The following is a 24,366-nucleotide window of genomic DNA, read 5'->3' as shown; positions in this document are numbered from 1 at the left end:
ATGCAAGAGTTTGTTATAGAGGAGAAAAAACTACAAGGATAAAGTATGTGACAAGGGAAGAAGATGAGTTGAGGAAACAAGCTAAGGAAGACGATTCAGATAAAGACGATGACATTTTTATGATAAGAGATTTTATTTTGGATGTAAAAAGTAAAGGAAGATGTAAACCCAGATGTGAAATTGAAGTGGCAGGGGTAAAAGTGATATTAGTAGCAGATTCAGGATCGCCATATACAATAGTTAATTTGGATATGTGGAAGGAAAAATTTGAGAAGGGAATTGGTGTTGATCTAATGAAAAGTGACATAAATCCTAGAGGATTCACTGGGAAAAGCATTCCTATGGTGTGGTGTAGAGATGTCACATTTGAGTTTAAAGGGAGTGTAGCAGAGGGAAGAATGTATGTTGCGGAATATGGACCAAGTATTTTAGGGTGGAAAGATCAGGCAAGCTTGAATATAATACTTAATCCGAATGCAAAAGAGCAAGTTATGGTGTTGGGTGAATTCAAACATGAGATAAAATTGGAAGGAAATGCTGTTCGTTTAAAATATAAAGTCAGAAACGTCATGTTTACAGGAAGGAATGATAAGGAAAAGGATTTAATAAGGTTGGGAACATCAGGTATAATTAAGAAATTTGAGTCATTGGTATGGATGGATGCGGTTTTAACAAAAAATGAAGGTGTAACAGAAAGGAAGACCCTTGATTTGAATAGTATGCCCTTACTGATTAATAAAGTACCTAGGGGTGAGTGGGATGAGTATCAAATTGCTGTTGTGGAGGAAGAATTCGAGAAGTCAATTGATATAGAAGGGTGGCTTCTGTATTGTGGAAAAGAAGAGTTGAAGAAGGAAATAAAAGAGAAGATTTTAGAAGGTTGGAGTGAAAGGGAACCGGATGCAGAAGAAGTTGGGTGTTTTTTTGGAAGTGAAAAGTGAGTTGAGTGTAGAGTCAGGTTTTATTTACAGAGGAGGAAAAGTCATACCACCAAGAACTTTGAGGAAAAGAGTAGTAGATTTATGTCATGAGGTAGATTTTGAGGTGGAAAGAGTAATGAGGGACTGCAAGGAGTGTGCTGATTCGGGTATAAGTTTAATACCATTGTCATCTGTAGATTGTCCTGAGATGCTTTGGAATTTGGTTGTCATTGATTTTGTAGAGGCATTTTTTGAAAAAAATGGAATTACACATTGGAAAGTTGAGATGGAGAAGATGTTGTGGGATTATCGTCTCACACCTTCTCTCACTAGGTTGAGACCATTTGTGATGATGAGAGGTAGGAAGCTAGTAACGAGAGACAACTTTGAATGGATGGAGAGTACAAAACGTGTAGAAGGGTCTCCGGAAAGAGTTGAGGAAAATATCATAAAAGCACAGCAAGTGTACAAAGAGAACTTTGACAAAAAGAATGTGGTATGGGTGGTAGAACTTGATGTAGGAGGTTGGGTAAAAACTAAGGAGTGGGATGAAGTGGCAAAAGGAGGAAGTGTATTTTCTAAGCCATGTAGGGTTGTGGAGTGTCTAAAGAACTCGGTTAGACTTGGTGATGGTTGGGTATGGCTTGTGAGTCGCATGGCAAAATGTAAAAATGTTAAAAAGCGGAAGAGGAGGATGTTGGGGGAGCTTCAGTTATGTTTTAGGGTTGGTTGTGGGAAGATGAAGTGGAAGATGAAGTAAGAACTGGAGAAGATAATTGTATAAGAATGAAGAGTTGTGTGAACAAACTTGTACAACTACAAGGAAACTGGGAAGATTAGGAAGAGTCAACCTTACTTTGTGTTAGTTAGTTTTGTTTATTTTCCTTTTATTTTATTTTCTCCTTGCAGACCAATATGTTGTATATAGTTTTTTTTTCCTTGCTCGTTTATTATTGTTAAGGGGGCAAATGTGTTGTGTTGTAGACCATTATGTTGTATATAGTTTTTCCTTTGCTCATGTATTATTGTTAAGGGGGAAGATGTGTTGTGTTGTAGTATTCTTATTAAGAACGTAGAAGTGTTCTTAGAATAGGAGCGTTTGTGTGGGATTCCAGGGAGGGACAGTTGATGGGGGAATGAGGACTTGTTGACATCGTTGGTGATGTGATGAGCGGAGTTGCCAATAAAGAAGGTTTTAATTGAATTGCTGCATGAGTCGACTTTACAGCTGGCAAAATATTCTGGATCTAGACTGACATACTGGGATATATTTAAGAGTGGACGAATCTATAGGAAGAGGTACCTTGTCTATAGCAGTAATTATGTCCCTGTAGAATTCTCCATCTACTGCCCCAGGCTGGATTTCAGATGTCCCTGTACAGCAGTGAGGCTCTCTGTATAAACTTCGATCTCCTGCTCAGACCGTGCATCAGGTACAGGGTTATAAATAAGTCTGACATAGATCCTTCTGCTTCAACCCTAAAGGGACAACAAAAAATTACCCACCTCAGGAGGCCCCTTGTCACTCACCTCCAAATCAGTTTCTTTCTTATTTTCTTCTGATGTTAATCTCCTCACATCTTCTAGATCTGTTTTAATTTGAATGATGCTATTCTGCAACGTTTTCTGGGAATATAAAAGTACATGATTTTAGTGATTAAGCTAAAGTTACTGACCATACCAGATATAAATTCAGTCATTCCAGCCATCACATGATATTCTTCTCACTTATTCAAACAAGCATTGGCAAAGCCAATAGATTTTGGCAACCTGAGAGCTATAGGCATTGTCAATGTTCATGTCTAGGAGTTATGGAGTGGAGTAGATGTATGTGGTGTGGAATGGAATTAGTTTTGATATACAAAGCAATGTCGAGATGAGAAAGCATGCCTAAACAGGGAGGAAGAGAGCCTCCAAGTGTAAATGGATAAAGAGTGAACTGCAAGACTTGGCAAGTGCGCCTGCATACTTTTAAGTGTCCCACAAGCCATGTAAACATCATATACAAGCACCTGACATACACCGAAATGTTACACATTTGTAATCAGAAAATGTGATAGCCAAGATATGAAAGATGCATTTGTTGCTAAAATAAAAGCTTGCTGGGATAAGTAGTTTGGGTACTACACAAGCTGAGGGTACAGGTGTTTTAGACAGTCAGTCTTTTACGTAACCATCTAAAACCAGATGTGGGCGAACCAACAAATTAACAGGTAGAGCCGAGCAAAAGGAGCCCTTGCACGAGCCAAGCCTGGAAAATATTTGCCATATAAATCATAGAACAAACATCATGTGAAAATATGATCAATCTCATCAAAATTCTATTATGTATTTATTTAACAGGCTGAAGCATTTCACCTTAGAACCTCAGATTATATGAAACGTATTAAGCAGTATGTATTAAAAGTGACAATTTTTAAACAAGAACTTATTTATCACCCTGCCCCAGCTCAGACATCAATTGTATTAAGAGAACTAAGAGGCAAGTCAAATAGCCTAAACGTAGTGAAGAATTTTACTATAGAAGAAGAATAAGGAGGCAAGGTAAACTTAAAATATTTGCCTATCATACAGTTTGGGAGTAAGTTAACCGGGATTTATAACAGGGATAGTAAGATAGATGGGTATCATTTTTCTATGTCCAATTTTACTTCTATATATTGTACACATATTGTAAACAATTCTTTGCGTGCGAGTGGTGGCATGCAGACACCACATGCAAGCTTTGATAATTTTCGTCTTGAGAATCTATGAATATTACAAACAGAGCCCGAGCAAGGCATCCAGGGCAATCTTTTAGTAGCATGCCCACCAATATCTAAAACCACCAAAAACTCGAGTATGAAATGTGTATTTAGTTAGTTAACATTGCGAACTATAGCTAAAACGTGGAATTACTGTTATTATCATTTAATACACACCTGACCCGATTTTGAGAAGATGGCATTTTCTTGACAGGTCCATTTGGCAGCTTGCACCAGGTACGCATAGCCCTCCCCTCCCCAGCCCTGCCCAGCTCTCAATGACATACAGAGCTATACTACTGCGCATAGCCCGATTTCGCAGATGTTACTGATCACAGCCGCCTCCAAACAAACACATGCCAAACCTCGCGCAGCAACAGAACGAACACGGACCCAACTTTATGCTCCCATCCCAGTGTTTAAAAAATGTGGTCACCTGCATGGGCTCTGTTTTTGTCAAAGCGGTACATCTTTTCCAAATCATAATAATTTGCTGTTGCCCGGAATAACCTGCTCTTCCTGCCTCTCAAAAGAGCAGAGGGATGCACAGGTAGGAGAACTGCCTGTGATCAATGGTTTGCTTTAAGGAAGCACAGAGATTACTATGGCCACAGAGGTGAATTGTTGCATTACACGGAGCCCGCAGGGGGAACATATGAATAAAGCGAACAAAACAAGAAGCGATAAGGAAGGGTGGTATGTCTGAACCACGCATGCTGTTGCATCGCAGGCATTACAATGAATGTGTCTTTACCATGCATAGGGGCTGGGGACATGGAACAGGTGCCCTCTGAAAACAGCGTCTGACGTTTGATCTCAGTCTTGGTCTTTGAATACCCAGCAAATGTGACGAGATACGAACAAGATTTACAGGCTGTTTGCACCAACAGCGCGGAGCTCAAAGTGATTGAAAACAGCCTGATTGTGTGAATTGCTTTTCAACAAAGAAAAAAGTAGTTCATAAAACAGATGCTAAAATGTGACCAGTGGATTGATACAGCAATTTGTACCTGCTCTCAGGGGGGGCAAAAACACAGGACGAGGCATGATGCATGCATGCCATAGACAAATGGGGAGAAAGGATAGGAGAGGGACGATGGAGCAAGCAAATGGGAAGCATATGGGCGGGCTGAACCCCACACAGTATATACGACATGTCTTGAAGAGCCAGCGCAAGCGATGTCTAGCCGAAACCTAAAAAGGACAGAACCATCTGGTACTGTGCAGCTAGAATGAGAAAAAAATAGAGGGGAACATGAGAAGGAAACTATGTATACTTTTGTTCCATTTTTATCTAGATTGGCATTACTAATAATCAGGCAAAAGCTGTTGTGAATGTGAGAAGAAAATTGGACTGGAACTCAAAACACATTTTAACTAGAGGAGACAGTGCCCAGACTTCTAGTCAATCAATCAATCAATCTTTATTCGATTCACATCAAGTGTATCATAAAAGAGTACATCAAAATTAAAGTTTCATAAAAACAGATACAAACAGATAAAATGAATTAAAAACAGAAGGAAAATGCTACTTACCAGTATGCATCTGTTCTTGGCATGTAGGGCTGCTGACATTCAAATCTTTGCATAGATCGCCGCCTAGTGTTGGGTCCGGATGATTGCACTTTGTTGTCTTGGAAGAGTCTTCGAAGTATCACAAGATAGGTGACTCCTCCCTTGGACCATGGTGCGCATGGGCATCCACTCCATCCTAAGATTGTTTTTCGCCATTGTGGCAAAGATGGAGTATAGTTGAGTAAAGATGGCCATGCACAGAAAACCCTGCAGCTGCGACAGGCCCCGGGAGGAGGGTGGGCGATATGAATGTCAGCAGCCCTACATGCCAAGAACAGATGCATACTGGTAAGTAGCATTTTCCGTTCGAGGCATGTGGGCTGCTGGATTCATATCTTTGCATAGACTGTATAGCAGTAACTCCTCTAGCGGTGGACGCCTTTCCCAGCTACAGCAGTTTGAAAAAGAGTTTTTATGACAGCTTGGTGTAGCGCAGCTTGCTGCTTTGCTTGCACATCTACACAATAGTGCTTGGTGAAAGTGTGTATTGTAGACCATGTGGCTGCCTTACTAGTTCTAGTGGAATGTTTCCCAGGAAAGCCATGGATGCCCCCATTTTGCGCGTGGAGTGTGCTCTTGGGGGTACTGTTAGAGTGCGTTTAGCTTTGTGGTAGCATATTTGAATGCATTTAACTATCCATCTAGCTATTCCTTTTTTAGAGATGGGGTTACCTTTATGTTGTGGTGAGAAAGCAACAAACAGTTGCTTTGTCGTTCTGAACGGTTTAGTTCTGTCAATGTAATATAATAGAGCTCTTCTTACATCTAGTGTGTGTAAGGCTCTTTCAGCTACTGACTGCGGGTTTTGGAACAAAACGGGCAGTTCAATGGACTGATTGATATGGAAAGTGGAAATTACCTTTGGCATGAATTTAGGGTTAGTACGTAGTACCACCTATTTGCATGTATTTGCATGTAAGGTTCCTGATTAGTTAAAGCCTGTAACTCACTTACTCGTCTGAGTGAAGTGATGGCAATTAAAAAAGCCACCTTCCATGTCAGAAATTGCAGTTCACATGAGTGGAGTGGTTCAGAAGGAAGTCCCATAAGTCTGGTAAGTACCACATTTAAGTTCCAGACCGGTGAAGGTGGATGTTTGGGATGGATTATAAGTTTGAGCCCTTCCATGAAAGCCTTGATTGCTGGAACTCTGAACAGAGACAGGTGTTGTCTGTTTTGAAGGTAAGCTGCTATAGCTGCAAGATGAAGTCTTATTGAAGAGAATGCTAGATTGCATCTTTGAAGATGCAACAGGTAACAGATAATGTTTTGTATTGAAGTGTCTAATGGATTGTTTGGTTATTGTTGCAATAAATTACAAATCTTTTCCATTTGGCTGCATAGCATGCTCTAGTGGTTGGGCGTCTTGCCTCTTTGATAATGTTCATGCAATCAGGAGGCAAATTGAGATATCCAAATTCTAAGACTTCAGGAGCCAGATCGCTAGGTTCAGTTGATTGGGATCTGGGTGCCTGATTTCTCCATGGTTCTGAGTTAGGAGATGTGGCAATAGACGCAGTCTTTGGTGTGGAACCACGGAGAGTTCTAGGAATGTTGTGTACCATGGTTGTCTGGCCCCTGTTGGAGCAACTAGGATCAGTGTCAGAGACTGCTGACGTAGTTTGCGTGCCACTAGCGGAATCAGTGGGGCTGGTGGAAAAGCGTACGCAAATCTGCCTGACCAGTTCATCCATATCGCATTGCCCTGTGACAACGGATGTGGGAACCTGGCGGCAAAGTAATGGTATTTGGAGTTTTTGTTTGTGGCAAACAGATCTATTTCTGGATGCCCCCATTCTTGGAAGAATGGTTGGAGAGCTTGAGGATGAATCTCCCATTTGTGTATCTGTTGGCTATGTCTGCTTAACAGATTCGCTATTTTATTGTCTTTCCCTGGCAGGTGTTGTGCTAGGAGAAAGATGTTCTTTGGAATTGCCCACCTCCTTATGCTCTGCGCTAAGTGAGAAAGCTGTAGAGAGTGAGTCCCTCCCAGTTTTTGGATGTAATACATGGCTGTCATGTTGTCCGTCTGTATGAACACTGCTTTGTTGTATATGTGGTTTTGGAACGCTTTCAGTGCCAGAAAAACTGCTAGCAACTCTAAGTGGTTGATATGCAGTGTCTTTTGCTTGGCTGTCCAGAGAGTATTGATGTAGGTGAGCTCCCCATCCTGTCAGTGATGCGTCCGCTGTCAATACTACTTGTGGAACTGGCTCTTGAAACAGTCGCCCCTTGGAAAGTTTTTGTGGATTCCACCACTGCAGAGAGTTGTATGCGCGACTGTCTACCAACTCCAGGTCTTTTAGTTGTCCTTGAGCCTGGTTCCACTGCCTTGCTAGGCATTCTTGTAATGGACGCATTGGAAGTCTGGCATGGGGGACAATGAATATGCAGGAGGCCATCATGCCTATGAGTTGCATGAATACTCGAGCTGGTAGGGAGTGTTGTGGCTGAAACCTTTGGATTAGTGTCTGCATGTTGGCTATCCTGACTGGATTGGGATATGCCTTTGCTACTGATGTATCTATTGTAGCTCCCAGATATTGTTGTATGTGGGAGGGTTGCAGATGAGATTTTGGGTAATTTATTGAGAAACCCAGACTGTGCATTAGCTGGAGGGTTTGAGACGTATGACTTGCACATTGGATATCTGACTTGGCTTTTATGAGCCAATCGTCGACATAGGGAAGCACGTGGATATGTTGCCGCCTGAGGTGTGCTGCCACTACGGCTACGCACTTGGTGAACACCCTTGGAGATGTAGTTACTCCAAAGGGGAGAACTTTGAATTGATAGTGTTGTTCTTGTATAGTGAAACTGAGATATTTTCTGTGAGCTGGGTGTATAGGAATGTGGAAGTATGCGTCTTTGAGGTCCAATGTGGCAAGGAAGTCGCCCTGCTGAAGCAGTGGGAGAACTTGTTGTAAGGTTATCATATGGAGGTGCTCTGATAGTATGTATTGGTTCAGAGGTCTGAGGTCCAAAATGGGTCTGAACGACCCGTCCTTTTTAGGAATTAGGAAGTATAGAGAATATACTCCTGTTTCTTGGTATTGAAAAGGGACTGGCTCTATAGCTCCCTTTTGTAGCATGGATTAGACCTCTTGCTGTAACAGTGTTATGTCTTCTTTGGACATAGGACGGTGTTTGGGTGGTATGTTGGGTGGAGTAGAAGTGAGTTCCAGGCAATAACCATACTGGATAATTTGTCTCACCCACCTGTCTGTGGTAATTGCGTTCCAGACAGGTAGGAACTGATTGATTCTGCCTCCGACAGGTGTTGTGTGTTCTGGAGGGAGTGTGGTGAAGTCACTGTTTGTTGGCAGTGGAGGCTCAGGTGTTATTGCCTCCATGTCCTCTGCCCTTATTATTGTTTCCTCTGTAACCTCCTCTATTGGTGCCTTTGTTAAAAGTTCTCTGGGTATTTGACTTGAAAGTGGAGGAGCTTTGCGATGTGCTGCCCCTTCCTGCACCTCTATATGAGGAGCGACGAAAGGAGCCCCGGTGTTGTTGGAACTGAAGCGCCCCCATTGACTTGGCAGTTTCAGTGTCCTTTTTCATTTTATCTAAAATGGTGTCAACTGCAGGGCCAAACAGAAAATCTTGGTTTACTGGCTGATTGAGGATGGTGGATTGCACCTCGTTCTTAAATCCAGATATACGTAACCATGCGTGTCTGCGCAGTAGAACGCTGGTGTTGATAGACCTGGCCGAAGTATCGGCTGCGTCTAGCGTGCATTTGATGGAGGCGTTTGTTATGAATTTGGCTTCCTGAATGAGGTCGTTGGCCTGCGCCTTAAAGGGTTCTGGTAGGTGTTGCATTAGAGTCTCGAGTTGGTCGTAGTGTGCTCTATCATATCTCGCTAATAGAGCTTGTAAATTAACGATTCTCCAAGAATTAGCAGCTTGTGAAGCTACTCTTTTACCTGATGCTTCTAAGATTTTAGATTCTTTATAAGGCGGGGGAGCGTCTCCTGTTATCGGCGAATTGGCTCTAAGGATGGAGTGGATGCCCATGCGCACTATGGTCCAAGGGAGGAGTCACCTATCTTGTGTTACTTCGAAGACTCTTCCAAGACAACAAAGTACAATCATCCGAACCCAACAATAGGGGGCGATCTATGCAAAGATATGAATTCAGCACCCCACATGCCTCGAAACATTCATTTCACAGTATAACCGGAGGTTCACAAGTCAACATATTGCTAAGATCAATTTTCTTCTTACATGGGTCGTCCTAAGAAATTTTGCAGGTACCACTTACATATAAAGATTCGGAAGCAATTGCAAGTATAGAAAAGACGGCCTACATTGTTTAAAATTAGGGGATTTCAATAAAGGTACAATAAAAGAACTTCTCAAATCCTAATAGAATTTACAAAAAAGTTCAATGAGCTTGGTTGATTGATTGGATGCATTATCACATGTAAATCATTTGACCTGTCATTGGGGTTTGGAAATTATGAGGCGCTGGAAAATATTTAATCTAAAACATGTTAGAACAAATCTGTGTTGAGCATTAAGAACATTAAAAAGATACGGTTGCATGGAAAAAGTGGTCAGGACCATTTGGTTTGTTTCACAGTCGATTTAACCAGTTCCACGTATAATCGCAAATCCTCCAGGTGATTTAAACACTATTTTTATTCCTTTCAACAAGACATTTAACAGGGATTCTGGTTGCTCATAAAATTCCAAACAGCCCATATCTATCAGAAAACGCTTGATAAACTTTAACCAATGGATTTTTTGGGTCATTTCAGAGTCACATCAATCCTTAACTATAGCACGATTCAAATTCATGTGTTCTGAGGTCCATATTTTGTGCCATAACAAAAGTGTTTGGATCCTCACCAAATCGGTTAGATAATTGGTCCCAAATTCTGAGTGACATACATGATTTGAGCAGCTGGAGGGAAGTGCTAATACATTTTTTAAGGAGGCATTTTCCACTGCCTGCAACAATTCAACATTCACATATCCCCAAACATCTGAACCATACATTGCAATTGCTCTACATTTTGCATAGTAAATAGATAACATTTCTTATAATTGGATGTTCCCCTATTTCCTAGCAAAATTGCGAACAGCCGAAATAGATCTTAGATATTGCACTATTCTAGATTCAATTGCACTTTTCAATGTACCTTCGCTGTCAAATAAAATACCCAAATAGAAAAATGTTTTAGTCTGGGGTAGAATTGTATTCCCTAAAACAATATTACAACACTTGGCTCCGCCTGCCCACTTTATTAACAAATGTCTTTTTAAAAAAAAATCTTTATTTGATCTATTTACAAACAGATCATAAAAGCACAATATCATCGGTTAGGTCACAATAAATGATTTATATAAAACCAAAGACCTTTAAAAGATTAGATGAAAAAGCGTATTTAGCCTTTTGTTGGTTAAAATCAAGATTGTCTGTACATTTTAATCCATGAATACTAAAAATTCATAGCAGAGAGCCCATCGCCCTTCTCTTTCTCCAGCAAGCCCACTAGAAGACGAACCATAAAACAAACGTGGAGATTGGGAAGAGCTTTTGAAAAATATAGTGATACCCGGCATTGCAAGAAATGTTGACGCCTTAAGGTTGGAAGGAGAAACCACTCTCTTTCAGTGTGATAAAGCCTACACAACAATACTAAGTGTAGGTCAGACTGGGGAGAAAAATTGTCACACGAGCAGGGGCCCAAATCTGCATTCTTATACCTCTTCTCTGGGAACCCGAACATCAGGGGAATCAGATTCAGGCGAAAGCGCAACAGAATGAATCTGTGTTGCGCTACTGTAACATGGGAGAGGTAACAATAGCCTTCCTCCACTCTTGGCAGAATTGAATCGTAAACTGCAAGCGCCTGTAAATGCCTGTTCTTTTCCCTGCGATGGCAATTTGCCTTCTGTGCATAAAGATAAATATATTTCTGTTTGGAGACTTTGCTGCATAGTGAGGGGTTCCTAGAAAGTTCTCCCTGCCCTATTGCATTTAGTTCCGACTTCACATATCTAAGCCATCCAATCCTGCTATGTCTATCGAGCCCCAAGCAATCATCAATTATGGGTTGGGTTAGTTTGACAGTTGTCCTTCGCCAAATCGAAAGCCACAGCAGAATCAGCGCCCTTCTGATAGAGTTAACAAAGAAAGGGAGGTCCAATTTGAGATGCAGGATATAAATGGGTGTTGAAGATGGCAACGAAACCCTTGACTTAAAAAAAGTATCTTCCACTTTCTGCATTTGGTCGATTTGTGCCATTCCCCAAACTCCAGCCCCATAGGTTGCTGCCGCTTTTTGTTTTGGCTTGGTAGATCTTTTTAATTGTTTCCAAAGGATTAGCCTTTAATTTCTTAGCGAACCCCTTTAAAGCTTGAAGACCTCTCTCCATGCCCAAAGCTCTTGCTGCCACCAGTTTGTTCCAGGAGAGCTTACTATAAAACAGGATCCCCAGGTATGGGATTGAGTCAACCACCTCGATTTTCTTTAGGCCTAGATGGAAATATGGCGCTTTTGCCCACTTAGGTGCTCCCATTATGATAAAAAATGACTAGATTTGTTCACTCTGAGGTCTAGTGAGGCCATAAATTAAGAGTATGAGGATGTAAGGTTCTGAAGAGCTACCCCTCTTCTGGCAATTAAAACCGCATCGTCTGCGTATGGCAATATTGAGAGAGAGATGTTAGCAAATTTTGGCACGTCTAAAGAGAGGCCAGACAGGGCCGCCTCCACCCCATTGGTATAGATGGAAAAAAGGAACGGGGCGAGGACACAGACCTGTCTGACACCCTTCTCGATCTTAAATGACTGCGTGCATTCCCCGCTTCTGCCATACCGCACAGAGGCAGTGGCATTTGCATACAGCTGGCGAATAAAGCGGATGATCAGAGGATCAATCCCCATACCCTCCATCATGAGCCATAATTTAGGGTGAGACACAAATGTCTTGTGTATATTAATTCAAAGTCCTACGTTTCCCAATCATAAGGTAAAACTGTCAAGGAGGCGTTGGAGTGCCAAAGGAGTGCGCGCCATAAGCACGACGTCATGCACGTAAAGTAAAACAGGAATTGGCTTTTTTTTTACTTGTGGTAGATCCGCACATGAGCTAGCCTGAGTGTTACCCACGTTATTTATATAAAGATTAAATAAAAAGGGGGCGAGCACGCACCCATGGCGGACCCCTTTTTCTATTCTAAACGGGGGACTGCACTCTCCTTAATCACCAAACCGTACCCTTGTATAGGTATTTGCATACAAATGTTTTAAAAATTTAATAATGGTACTGTTGATACCCATCAAACTCATCACTGTCCACAATTTCTCATGAATAACACAATCAAATGCTGGCGAGAACTCAAAAATAGTGTGTATAGATTACTCTTTTTAAGATATGCATAGTTGGCCAGAAACAGGTTCATGTTAATAGCTTGCTCAGCAGTACCAATTCCCTGGCGGAATCCGTATGGTAGGTTGGAGATCATAGTACTACTGTCCGCCCAACTCTGTAACTTGGCTAAAAGTATTCGACCCACTACCTTGACTAATGAGTGATGGACAATTGTGGTCACCTTTTTTAAATATGGGCACAATTTGAGACTCTGCCCACGTCAAAGAGACCCCCGTATATGGATAATATCTGAGAACATTGGTGAGAAGGAGAGCCCAAGGATCAATATTCGCTTTAAATAGATCAACTGGAACACCGTCAGGCCCCGGAGCCTTGTTTCCACTACTTGAGCTAATAGCAAGAGAAACTTCTTCCAATGTAAAATTTAAGGTAGACCAATCCGGTATGGGAGCAAGCACCTGTGGGGCAGCCTCAGGACTTAGAGATGGATGATTAGTTGCACTCACTCAAAACACTTTATTTGATTAATTAAAATCATAAAATACAGTATAAAACTATTATAAAACATTTTAAAATAGGTTAAAACACTCTCTATCACATTAAAAACAAATATACCTAAAATCCATACAGGTACAAAAGTTAAAATTCATATGTGATCTTATCGATGATAGAAAAAGGCATAAATATCAATTTGTAAATACATCAGAGCCGGCCTAACTTGAACAAAGCCCTTCTCTCTCAACAGGGGGATTAGAAATTTCCTGCGTGGCTCAGAATAAAAATCGCAGAACATTACAAAGTGCATGTTGTCTTGTTGCGAAAAGTTATCGCAGGCACATGGTTTTACCAATTCTGGTTTCCCCCAGGAGGGGTAATCCCCCAGAGTTAGGTGTATCAAATTAAGTTGGAACCTGACCAGCAAGTAGCGATGAAATGGCTTTGTAACTATTTTTAAATATGGTTCCATCTTAAGTGAGGTTGTCAGCAGATAATTGGCTTTGACACATGGCTTTTCTAACTCCAGGTTTTCCCGCTCCACTTCTAGCATGTTCCGGTAGCTATGCTTGATCCAACTTATGTCTTTTTTAGTTATACGGTCGGGTGATAAGAACAATTCAGGACGTCCTAGTTTGATGCACGCCGCTCTAACGTACATCAGCCAGGGAATCCTGCTTACCATATCCAATTTAAGACAATCCTCTAATATTAGGTGATTTAGAGTAAGTTCATCATTAAGCCATATATTTGCCCAGGCAATCCAAGGTGCCATTTTTAAGGAATCTGAAATATACCCCAGGCCAAGTTCAGTATGTAGGGAATAGGTAGGGGTCGATTGGGGCACTGACAATAGAGATCTAAGGAACCTATTTTTTACCACTTGAATCTTGGATGTTGGCGTGTAACCCCATAGAGAAGCACCATAGGACGCAATAGCCAAACATTTGGATTTATAGATCTTTAATATTGCCTCCATTGGTCTCTCTCCAAGCCGCTTACAAAACCCCCAAAGAGCTGTTGTTGACCTAGCTACTGTATTGCTTTTCAACTTATGTTTGGGTCCGCCGGTGCCCTTTTCATTCAAAAGGACCCCAAGATAGGTAAAAACTGGGACTCTTGATAATACAGAACCGTTACAGGTAAAGGGTTTTGTCTTGACCTTCCTCTTACTGGACCCTGCCACCATGACATGAGATTTTTTGGCTTTTACTTTTAGGTCTAAATTGTCCATAAAACCGCCGAAATTATCTAGCAGCCTCTGAAGACCTATACCAGTGCGTGAAAGTAAAACCGCATCGTCCGCGTACAGGAGGACCGGGATAACCGAATCTCCTATATGCGGCACATCCGGTGTAACCACCCCCAGTGATTTCTCCAGGTCATTAATGTATATCGTAAACAGAAGAGGGGCCAGGATACACCCCTATCTGACTCCCCTTCTGGAATTAAAGAAATTGGTACACCGGCCTTCTCTAGTCACCCTGACTGCGGATAAGAGTTCGCTATGCAGGTCGCTTAAGAAATTAACAAGTGGGGGGTCCAGTCCTATATTAAGTGAGATAGCCCACAATTTCGATCGGTTGACTAGGTCGAATGCGGACGAGAGGTCCATAAAACCCATGTAAAAATGGCCCTCCTTCGCGCGAGTATACTTGTTGATGAGAAGGTGTAGGTTTAAGCATTGGTCAAGGGTGCCCCTACGTTCTCTAAATCCATATTGTAAATTGGAGAGGACCCCCCATGCCATCAAGTCTATCCCTCAACCTAAATAGAATCACTCTGCCAAGGATTTTCACTGCAGAGTCCAGGAGGGAGATTGGCATGTAGCAAGCCGGGTCACCTCTGTCCCCTTTTTTAAAAATTGAGACTATGATAGATCTAGACCAAGATGCCGGAAATCCCACTGTACTGGAGGCATTAAATCTGTTGCACTATTTGCTGTAATCCAATAAAGGTCAGAAAAATGTGCAACCCAATCTTCCTCAGTTACTGCAAACTCAATTTTTGGTGTATCAGAATTGCTGAAGAATGGGGAATTAACCACGCAACAAAATGCAGTGGTGTCATTACTTCGGCTAGCCTCCTTCAATTTCTCCCACATCTCATCTTTTAGTGTTTTTTTACGCTTCTTTAAGGTAAGCCTATATTCCTGCCTCCAAAGCTCAATCTCCTCAGTGTTTCTAGTTTTTTTTTTCAATGCTCCTATAAGTTTTGTGTGGATCTTGCTACATGCATGGTCAAACCATCCCTTCATATTTTCTGTACCTGCCTTCTGCCATGATGATCGTCCCGCTTTAATGGCGCTGGTTATTTGACCAAAGAATTCCGTGATAGCGGAAACCTCCTTTGAAATATCCAGACATACATTAAAAGCACCTTTATGCTTCTGAATTAATTGCTCTAAAAAGACAGTTTGATTGACCATCGACCAACATAATGTAAACCCATTAATTCCGGAAAGCTCTAAATTCCAAGGTATGGAAGGGGTTCCTCTGAGCTTTTACTGACCCAAGGTTGATCATTAAGCTCTGGGGGTAGTGATCACTTAAGGCACAATCATGTAGGATAAAATTGCTAATATAAGTCGAGTAGCGAATTGATAAAAGTAAAAAGTCAACAGCACTTTTACCTATGGTGCCATCAAAGGTACAAGGTACCTCGATTGGAATATTACCAAACTCATTGCAAAAGCCTAGATCATATTTGGAGATGAGCTCGTTGAGCTTTCTACCGTACTCGGAGTACGAAAATTGGGTAGTATCCCCATTTGTAGGTGAAATCAAACCACAGATTGATTTGGAGGGCAATTTACATTATTGGATATTAAAATCCCCACCCGAGTATTGCTTTCTCCCCAGTCCCCTGCAGGAGCGTATTATCCAGGTCATTTTCAAGAGCGGAAATATGGCCAGTATATCTGTACCACAAGCATTATTATAGAAATTAACTAGCAACACCATAAGCGATTCAGAGAAATCAACGCTAACAATTTGATAAAAAGAACTGGTAGTCCTGAATTTTACGGAAGAGGAAGCTTGTTTATTCGATACATAAATGCAGAGACCACCCCTATTTCTGCCACGTCTTGCTGTAATTGCCGGCAGGTTGTAAATTTTAAACTCATTTAGAAGACAAGCATCGATAACCCAGGTTTCTTGTAAACAGGCAATAGTAAAATTATTTATAAAGTTTAGCCACTCTGGAAAATTCAGCTTGCTACGCAACCCTGCTACATTCCTAGAGAATACTGTAATACTAGTAAGGTCTTGTGGCATGGAATCACTCAATAGCTCTTTATCCTGCATTGATGGTGCCATGGACTTTAGATCTTCGGAGTTCATAACGGACTGCGAGTTCTCATCAGGAGACAGGGTGCCAGATCTTAGCTTTTGTGTTGGAATGGCATTTAGTGATTTTTCCTTTAGTCATTCTACCCCAGCAAGTTTAGAAAGAGTGTCAAATCTATTTGAGGTGGGAATAGAGTATTAACAAAGTTTGCACCAACAGCTTGGAGTGAATGTTGCAATGTGCCCTATGTTGGGGAGGCAGAATGGGATCAATACATTCCGCTGGCTATGACATTGTATGGGGGTTTGTAGAAGAAACCGAGCGGGACAACCTTAATTTGTTCTTCATTTAGACGCAAGGATTTACACCTGCCCAGTATGTAATTTACCAATACTGGTGATTTGAAAGAGAGGACTATGCAATCACCCATAAATACTTTAGGGTCTCTACCAACCCAGCCCACCCGTCTTGCCATCTTAAAATCTGCAAAAAGTGAGCCCCCCCATCCCCACTATAGAATTTAGCCAGTTGAGAGATTTATTAACCACATCGCTGCTAGGGAGATTTTCCTCCTGTGCTGAGCGATCTGTAAATCCCATTGTTTCATGACGAGCTCAGCTCGTCATAAGCACACGACCAGTGTACTGCATGACGAGCTGAGCTCGTCATGAGCAGCGAAGGGGTTAATGACTCCCATGTTTCATATTGGGGTTACTCTGTTGGTGGAACATCAGCCAGAATGACCACATAAGGAGTAACTACTGGTGGTAGATTTTGTCTATCCCTAGCGAAGGGAGAATATTTTGGAATTTTACCCCCGCATGCATGTTGGGTTCTGGGCTTGTTGAAGTCCCATTATTGAGAACCCATCTCAAATATACATCCGGACTTACTTGTATTTGGGTTACTGGGGTTGACATATCATAATGTGGCTTAGAAGGTTGCTGGGTCACACCCGAGACTCCTTCTCAGTTTGCTATATTAAGATTGTATGAACTATGCCAGCAGTATTGACATTAGGTTCTTCCCTCCCAGTACTTGCTAAACCCAATCTTTCCGTGCAAGATAATACAGCACATTCAACAGCTTTTAAATGATCAGTAAGGTTGATTACAGAGGTTTTAATGAGATCTAAAAGTTCATGAACACATGCCACTAATGAAGAGCAGGCCAGGAAACCCAGTGGTGCAGCAGACAGACCCTTAGTTAAATCCATCTGAGATTTTGAACATTGTCCTGTTTTCATGGCAGTTCCCTTCTTTGATGGTTTCAATTTCCCATTACTCATGATTGTATTGGACTTTGCCAAAGTGGATTTGATGGTTTTGGAGCGCTTAGACTAGTGCTTGAGTTAACAGGAATAGCTTTGACAAAAGTTTGGCCTGAAGCATCTTTATTCACGGCATCTTGGCTGGTGGATTGAAGCTCCGGGATTATTTCCAAGTCCAAGGGCATCGGAATACATCATATATGCCACCATTTTAGGACAGGGACGTGGGAGATTTAAAGTAAAAAATCAGGAGAATAAAAAGTCCCCATTGGCTTCTACTGTAGGAGACAGCTGAAATAAAGCCATTTTTGGCTTGGAAATTCGGTAGTCTCCCGCCTGAATCGGGTCTATTGGCATGTATGCTACATTTACTTAATGATTCAGCTCCACTCTCAGTACATATGGTTATTGTCGTTATTCCGCAAACTATAATCCTGCATACCATGACTCCGCATTTATTACAACGCATGAGCCATTAGTCCGCAGTACCGTCACTCCGCAATCTATTACCCCGCATATAACTTTACCACGCATGCCTTTACAACGCAAAGGCATGTGTGAAGTTATAAACTTAGCAAATGTACTTACCATATATTTATATATATATATTTAAATATATTGAGCAAGTAGATAGTCCTGCACTTCCAGCACTCCGTCTGGCGAACAAAGACCACTAGAATCCCAAAGTGAGGCAATGGATGTTTATTTAGACCAAGTCAAAAAGCGTAGCGGACTGACGCGTTTCGGGCGGATGCCCTTGCTCACAGTTGGTCAATAGAAAAAATGCCATATTTTTAAATGCTGTACTGCACACCATGTGATAATAGACATAAACAACATACTTCGTTATTTGTTTTTGTAGTCCGGAAAATTGACAGAGGGTAATTTAAATATTGCCTTCAAGTTGAAATTCATATACTGAATAAATTCATAACAATAAAATAGGTCTCTGCATAAATGCATAAAAACATATTACTATATATACTTCACAGTCTGTACAGTACAAGTTCAAAGAATATACGTAGATATAAACAGATGTTACTGTGCAATCAATCGCAATTGTAAACATTAATATTTGTGCAACTATTTGCAAGTTAAAAGTAATAATTTATATACTTAAAACCTTTTTGTAAAAATGACACAATTTCACATTATAATTCCATGAATGGAATGTGCAAACATCTGCAAAAGTAAACATGACAACTGTGCAAAATACGCAAATATTATATGTACTGTGGTGACTATTGATACTTTTAAGGTGATATTAAACAAATGAGTTTATGTCTCACAGCTGGGACATCAGAAAAATGATGGCAACCCTTCTGTAATCTAGACTTCTCACTTAATCAACTAATATGTTTAAAGTGCATAAAAGTCCCATGAATTAGTGTGATTTCCTGATGCAGCGAGATTTTAGAATCAATACCTGCATCCCCTAAGTGACTAATGTGATGAAAAAGGAAATATAAGCAAACGATAATACATATTTTTTAAGGCACTAAAGAAACAGTATGGACAAAGTTATGGGTGGGAGACAGCCCATAAAAGGTTATGTATTAATTCTCAAAAACAGAGTAGAGAGGCAAAGATTCATTTTTTTAACGAAAGGGACATTATAAAAAATGGTATAAGTCCTCCGTTGTATTAAGGCCATTGGGTGCCTTACTATCCAGTTGGAGAATCATTTTAGATTCCAATTGCCTAAGCATTTTCTCTCTGTCCCCTCTTTTACGTGGTTTGGGGACTGCAGTCAGCACAAAGTACTTGAGACATTGTAGATTGTTTTCATGTACTATTTTGAAATGTCTCACGACCAGATAGGAGCTAACATTTATTCAATGGCGCGGAGATGCTGCAAGATTCTGGCATGCTCCTGCAGCTTGGTGCTACCAATGTACCTCAGGCCGCAGGTGCATGACAGAACATAAACAGCAAACTCTGTCTTGCAATCATAACATCCTTTGATAGGCAACGGGACTGGTCTAAAAGGAATAGTGTATGCCCTACGCCCTACAGCTCGAGCATTTAACAAACCCCGGCCGGGGTTGTAGCCAAGATTGACTTTTCATGAGTTTAGGAAATGGATTGGATACATGTGTACGCATAGAGGGACCTCTTCGATAAGTAATATCAGGACCTGGGGGGAGTTGGGATGCCAGGACTCCATCCGTTAATAAAATGGGCCAACTTTTGTTTAGAATTGCCCTGATTTTCCTCTCTTGGCAATTGAATGAAGTGAAAAGCCTGAGACTAGACTTATCAGTATTTTCCAGGGTCTCAGGAGTAAGATCCTCTGAGGGATTTATAAGAGACTCTCTTGATCTTTCATTCATTTTATGTACTGCCTGGTTGAGTGTTCTATCACTGTACCCTCTGTTCTTGAACCTAGTGAGAGCCTCAGTAGTACATGCTGTTAGTTCTTGCTCCGTGCTACAAATCCTCTTTATAGGCAGTAATTCCCCATAGGGGATATTATCAATAACATGACGTGGGTGAGCGCTATTGGCGTGGAGAATCGAATTCCCCGCAGTGCTTTTTCTATACAAGGTGGTACAGATTTTACCTTCCTTTGTGAATACTCTACCATCAAGAAAATTTACAGTGTGTCTACTGATATTGTAAGTAAACCTCAGGTTCTCTTGGTTGATGTTAAGTTGGGCAATAACATTTTTTGCACTGCTTTCATCCCCCTTCCAAATTACGAACATGTCGTAAATGTTGCGTACCCATTGTACAATATGTTTAGCAAATGTCTCGTGGTACTTACCCATGAGGACCTGCCTTTCCCACCAGTCCACGTGCAAGCACGCGTAGCTGGGGGAAAAACAGGCCCCCATAGCTACTCCCCTTTTCTGCAAATAAGCATCTTTACCAAAGACAAAAAAGTTGTTATGTAGGCCCCAAGACACAAACTCCATGATCATCTTATTATGGTTTATAGCATTGCAGGGATCTTGTGCCTAAGAAAAATTCTAATGCTTTCAATCTCGCCGAGTGTTCAATGCTTGTATAGAGAGATTCAATGTCCAAAGTGATGAACAATGAGTCTGCTGACCATGGAAAGTGTCTGATCTTATGTAAAAAGTCTCCGGTGTCTTTCACATACGTGGGTAGACTGGTCACCAGATTTTGCAAAAAGTAGTCTATATATTGTGCCAAGTGTTCCGCTACGCTGTTGATGGCGGAAATAATAGGCCTTCCTGGGAAAGGTAGAGTTTCTTTGTGCACTTTGGGTATTAGGTACATCCTGGGCATAATTGGCTGTTCAACATTTAGAAATTTGAATTCCTGGATGGAAATAAGACCCTCCCTTCTGTATTTATGGAGGATTTTTTTCAAACTTTCTCTGGACAGATCATATTGTTTTAAGTTGTTTTTTTTTGGTAACAGGAAGCATCTGAAAGCTGTCTGTTAGCTTCGGCAGTATATTGTTTTTGAGGCCAGATGACAATATTGCCCCCTTTATCCGAATTACAAACAATGTTTTGATGGTCCTTTTTTAATTTGGTCATCAGTGCCCAATACTATTTTTCTCTATCTTGTTTGAATCTTTTGCGATGTTTCACTTGATGCAGTTTTTTTAGGTCCGCTGTGACTACCTCATGGAAGGAGTCAATTGCATCCCTGGGCATTGTGGGCATGAAGCAGGATGTAGGTTTAAATGGACTCATGCCTGCACCTGTTTGTTCTATTTCTGCTTCCACGAGTTCTTGTTGTGCCGATAGAATTGGGTCAGTGCTAGCCCCAGTGTTGCAGCTCAAGACACAAGAGCATTATTAACTTTGTATCAAATGGGCAAGTGCCGTAGTCGTTGGTTCAGTGTCCATCCTGTCTGTGTTGTCAAACCCGTCTTTGATGTTAAAGAATTTTCGTAGTTTCAGTTTACGAATAAAGCGGAAGATGTCAATTCTAGTTGTTGCATATTCAAAATCGCTTATAGGGCAGAAGGTAAGTCCTAGACTCAGTAATTGTTTCTCTGCTGTTGTTAATGTTGTAGACGAGAGAATAATGATTGTATTGTCATTCATTTCTTGTTGATATATATATATATATATATATATATATATATATATATATATATATACACAAGAGCACTCGTTGCTCGAAACGCGTCGCCCGTTGAGAGGTCAACAATAAATCTACCTTGCCGACAGCCTGGGATCCGTGCCTTCATTTTGCCGTTTGTTCAGAAGTAGTGAAGAACAGCAGCGCTCTGCACTCCGGCGCTAAACTGCAATCTGCCGTTTTGTTTCACCTTCAGTAAGTTTGCCGACGCGTTTCAGGGTCTTTCAACCCCTTCTTCTTGGGCTGCAATAACGAATCTCGAGGCTGACATCACATTGTTCACAGGCTTTTTATTTGTTACAGGCCCCCCAGTGGGCGTGGGTTCATTTCTGCTGCACTGGTATTGATGGGACATGTAGTCCGTGATGCCAAACACGGCAGCCTGGCCGTGCTGAGAGGCACCACCACCTGTGAGAGGCAGAACGAAACTTCCTGCAGGCAGAGGCTGAAGGTCACAACTATTGTGGAACTTCGAGGCACAGCGTTTCCATTTTAAACATCCTGCCAGAACTGTGAAAGCAGCCTACTAAAGGTATTTAATTGAAGACATGCATGAATGACAAACGAACATTGGAACTTACTTAAAGTACATGAACTTCAGCGCACTAAGGACTTCAAATCCCATGAAGCATCAGGAGGCTTGTAAATAGGGAACGCCCACTGAGGGATTTGTATTTAATAAACCGGATATACTAATTAGTGTGCTCATCCAGTGTTATTTGTGCAGCCCATGAAGAAGGGGCCAGGTGGCCCTGAAACGCGTCGGCACATTGATAAAATGCAGAGCATGAAGGCAAGATGGAAATACATGCTGGAGAGCAGAAACGCTGTTGTGTGCTCTCAGAATGCTACAGGGCAACTTGGCGGAGCCTGAGCCACTGGGCTACAGAAAGCAGCAGCACAACTTTGCAGCGCAAGATGGAGGGTTCCCAATCGCTTGTGGCACTGAGGAAGTGCCGAAATGCATTCGCCTGTGATCTGTGGAAAATAAATGCCTCCAACAATGTCCCCAGGTGTGGTCTTCGCTTTTTCTTCAGGAGTTGGCAGTGATATTTTATGCGTGTGTCAGAGGCGCATTACGAAGACTCCCGCTTCACCAAAGTGGCCCGGACATTCTGTGACAACGCTTCGGCAAAGTAACCTCCAAGGTATTGGATTCTGCCTGGGCCCGCCTCGGTGCACAATGAGAGAAAGAGCGGTTGTGAGGACATTGTCCTGGCAGTGGGTGACATACACGGTGATGATTACCCCCGCGAAGTATTGAATTTGAGCATTGGGGTTGAAGCGGTTCTGGGGCACAAGGAGACATTTTACTTACCACTACAAGGCAGATTGGACCCCATCTGCGCAATCCTGCTTCGCCATCCGACCACTGTGTCGAAATTCCGCTCCACCGATTCCTGCATGCAAGGCTTTGCATGCTGGTACTTGCAGTTCTGGACTACTCCCGGATTGTGTTACAGGTGGGGAGAATCACATCTTGGGCGGAGCCTGAGCCACTGGGCTACAGAAAGCAGCAGCACAACTTTGCAGCGCAAGATGGAGGGTTCCCAATCGCTTGTGGCGCTGAGGAAGGCTAAAGAAGTGCCGAAATGCATTCGCCTGTGATCTGTGGAAAATAAATTTACAAAAGAGGGTGGTGATGAACAGAGTGTCTGAATTGAGCAGACCACTCTTACCCAGTCCAAAGATCAGGGCTTGATCCATCACCGTTATTTATCTCACTGCCCCATCCCAGCTCAGAACATGGCTATATGCAAATCAGTCTGTCCCTGGCCCAGTGCATCATGGGAACAGGGCAGACTAAACTACCAAGCCAATTCTTTACCAGAAAGGAGACAAGCTACCGGGGACCGGTTTCTGGCATTTCAGCCTCTTCGGCCCGGCTTGCTTGAATCCTGATGGAGCAGTGAGAAAGGGACTCATGTCTGAGTATACCCTGCCACACCTATAGTGGCCAAAATCGATTTACAAAAGGGGGTGGTGATGAACAGAGTGTCTGAATTGAGCAGACCACTCTTACCCAGTCCAAAGATCAGGGCTTGATCCATCACCGTTATTTATCTCACTGCCCCATCCCAGCTCAGAACATGGCTATATGCAAATCAGTCTGTCCCTGGCCCAGTGCATCATGGGAACAGGGCAGACTAAACTACCAAGCCAATTCTTTACCAGAAAGGAGACAAGCTACCGGGGACCGGTTTCTGGCATTTCAGCCTCTTCGGCCCGGCTTGCTTGAATCCTGATGGAGCAGTGAGAAAGGGACTCATGTCTGAGTATACCCTGCCACACCTATAGTGGCCAAAATCGATTTACAAAAGGGGGTGGTGATGAACAGAGTGTCTGAATTGAGCAGACCACTCTTACCCAGTCCAAAGATCAGGGCTTGATCCATCACCGTTATTTATCTCACTGCCCCATCCCAGCTCAGAACATGGCTATATGCAAATCAGTCTGTCCCTGGCCCAGTGCATCATGGGAACAGGGCAGACTAAACTACCAAGCCAATTCTTTACCAGAAAGGAGACAAGCTACCGGGGACCGGTTTCTGGCATTTCAGCCTCTTCGGCCCGGCTTGCTTGAATCCTGATGGAGCAGTGAGAAAGGGACTCATGTCTGAGTATACCCTGCCACACCTATAGTGGCCAAAATCGATTTA

The 24,366-nt window shown here is 42.1% G+C and overlaps 1 protein-coding gene across 1 annotated transcript in view; it reads right to left on the bottom strand.

The window, feature by feature from the left end:
* LOC147662632 (uncharacterized) overlaps positions 1 to 13,634 on the bottom strand; it is a 502,568-nt gene extending 488,934 nt beyond the window's left edge. The window contains exons 1-2 of the mRNA XM_086951034.1: positions 13,434 to 13,634; positions 2,451 to 2,546 (exon numbers count right to left, since the gene is read on the bottom strand). Of these exons, the coding sequence (XP_086807160.1) occupies positions 2,451 to 2,546; positions 13,434 to 13,634 (297 nt within the window). The remainder of the gene's footprint in view (positions 1 to 2,450; positions 2,547 to 13,433) is intronic.
* Between the last annotated feature and the right edge of the window lie 10,732 nt (positions 13,635 to 24,366).

This window comes from Lissotriton vulgaris, unplaced genomic scaffold (assembly GCF_964263255.1).
Source record: "Lissotriton vulgaris unplaced genomic scaffold, aLisVul1.2 SCAFFOLD_897, whole genome shotgun sequence".
Lineage (NCBI taxonomy): Eukaryota > Metazoa > Chordata > Amphibia > Caudata > Salamandridae > Lissotriton > Lissotriton vulgaris.
The sequence above is the reverse complement of the archived record's forward strand: the minus strand, read 5'-3'. Positions and strand labels throughout refer to the sequence as shown.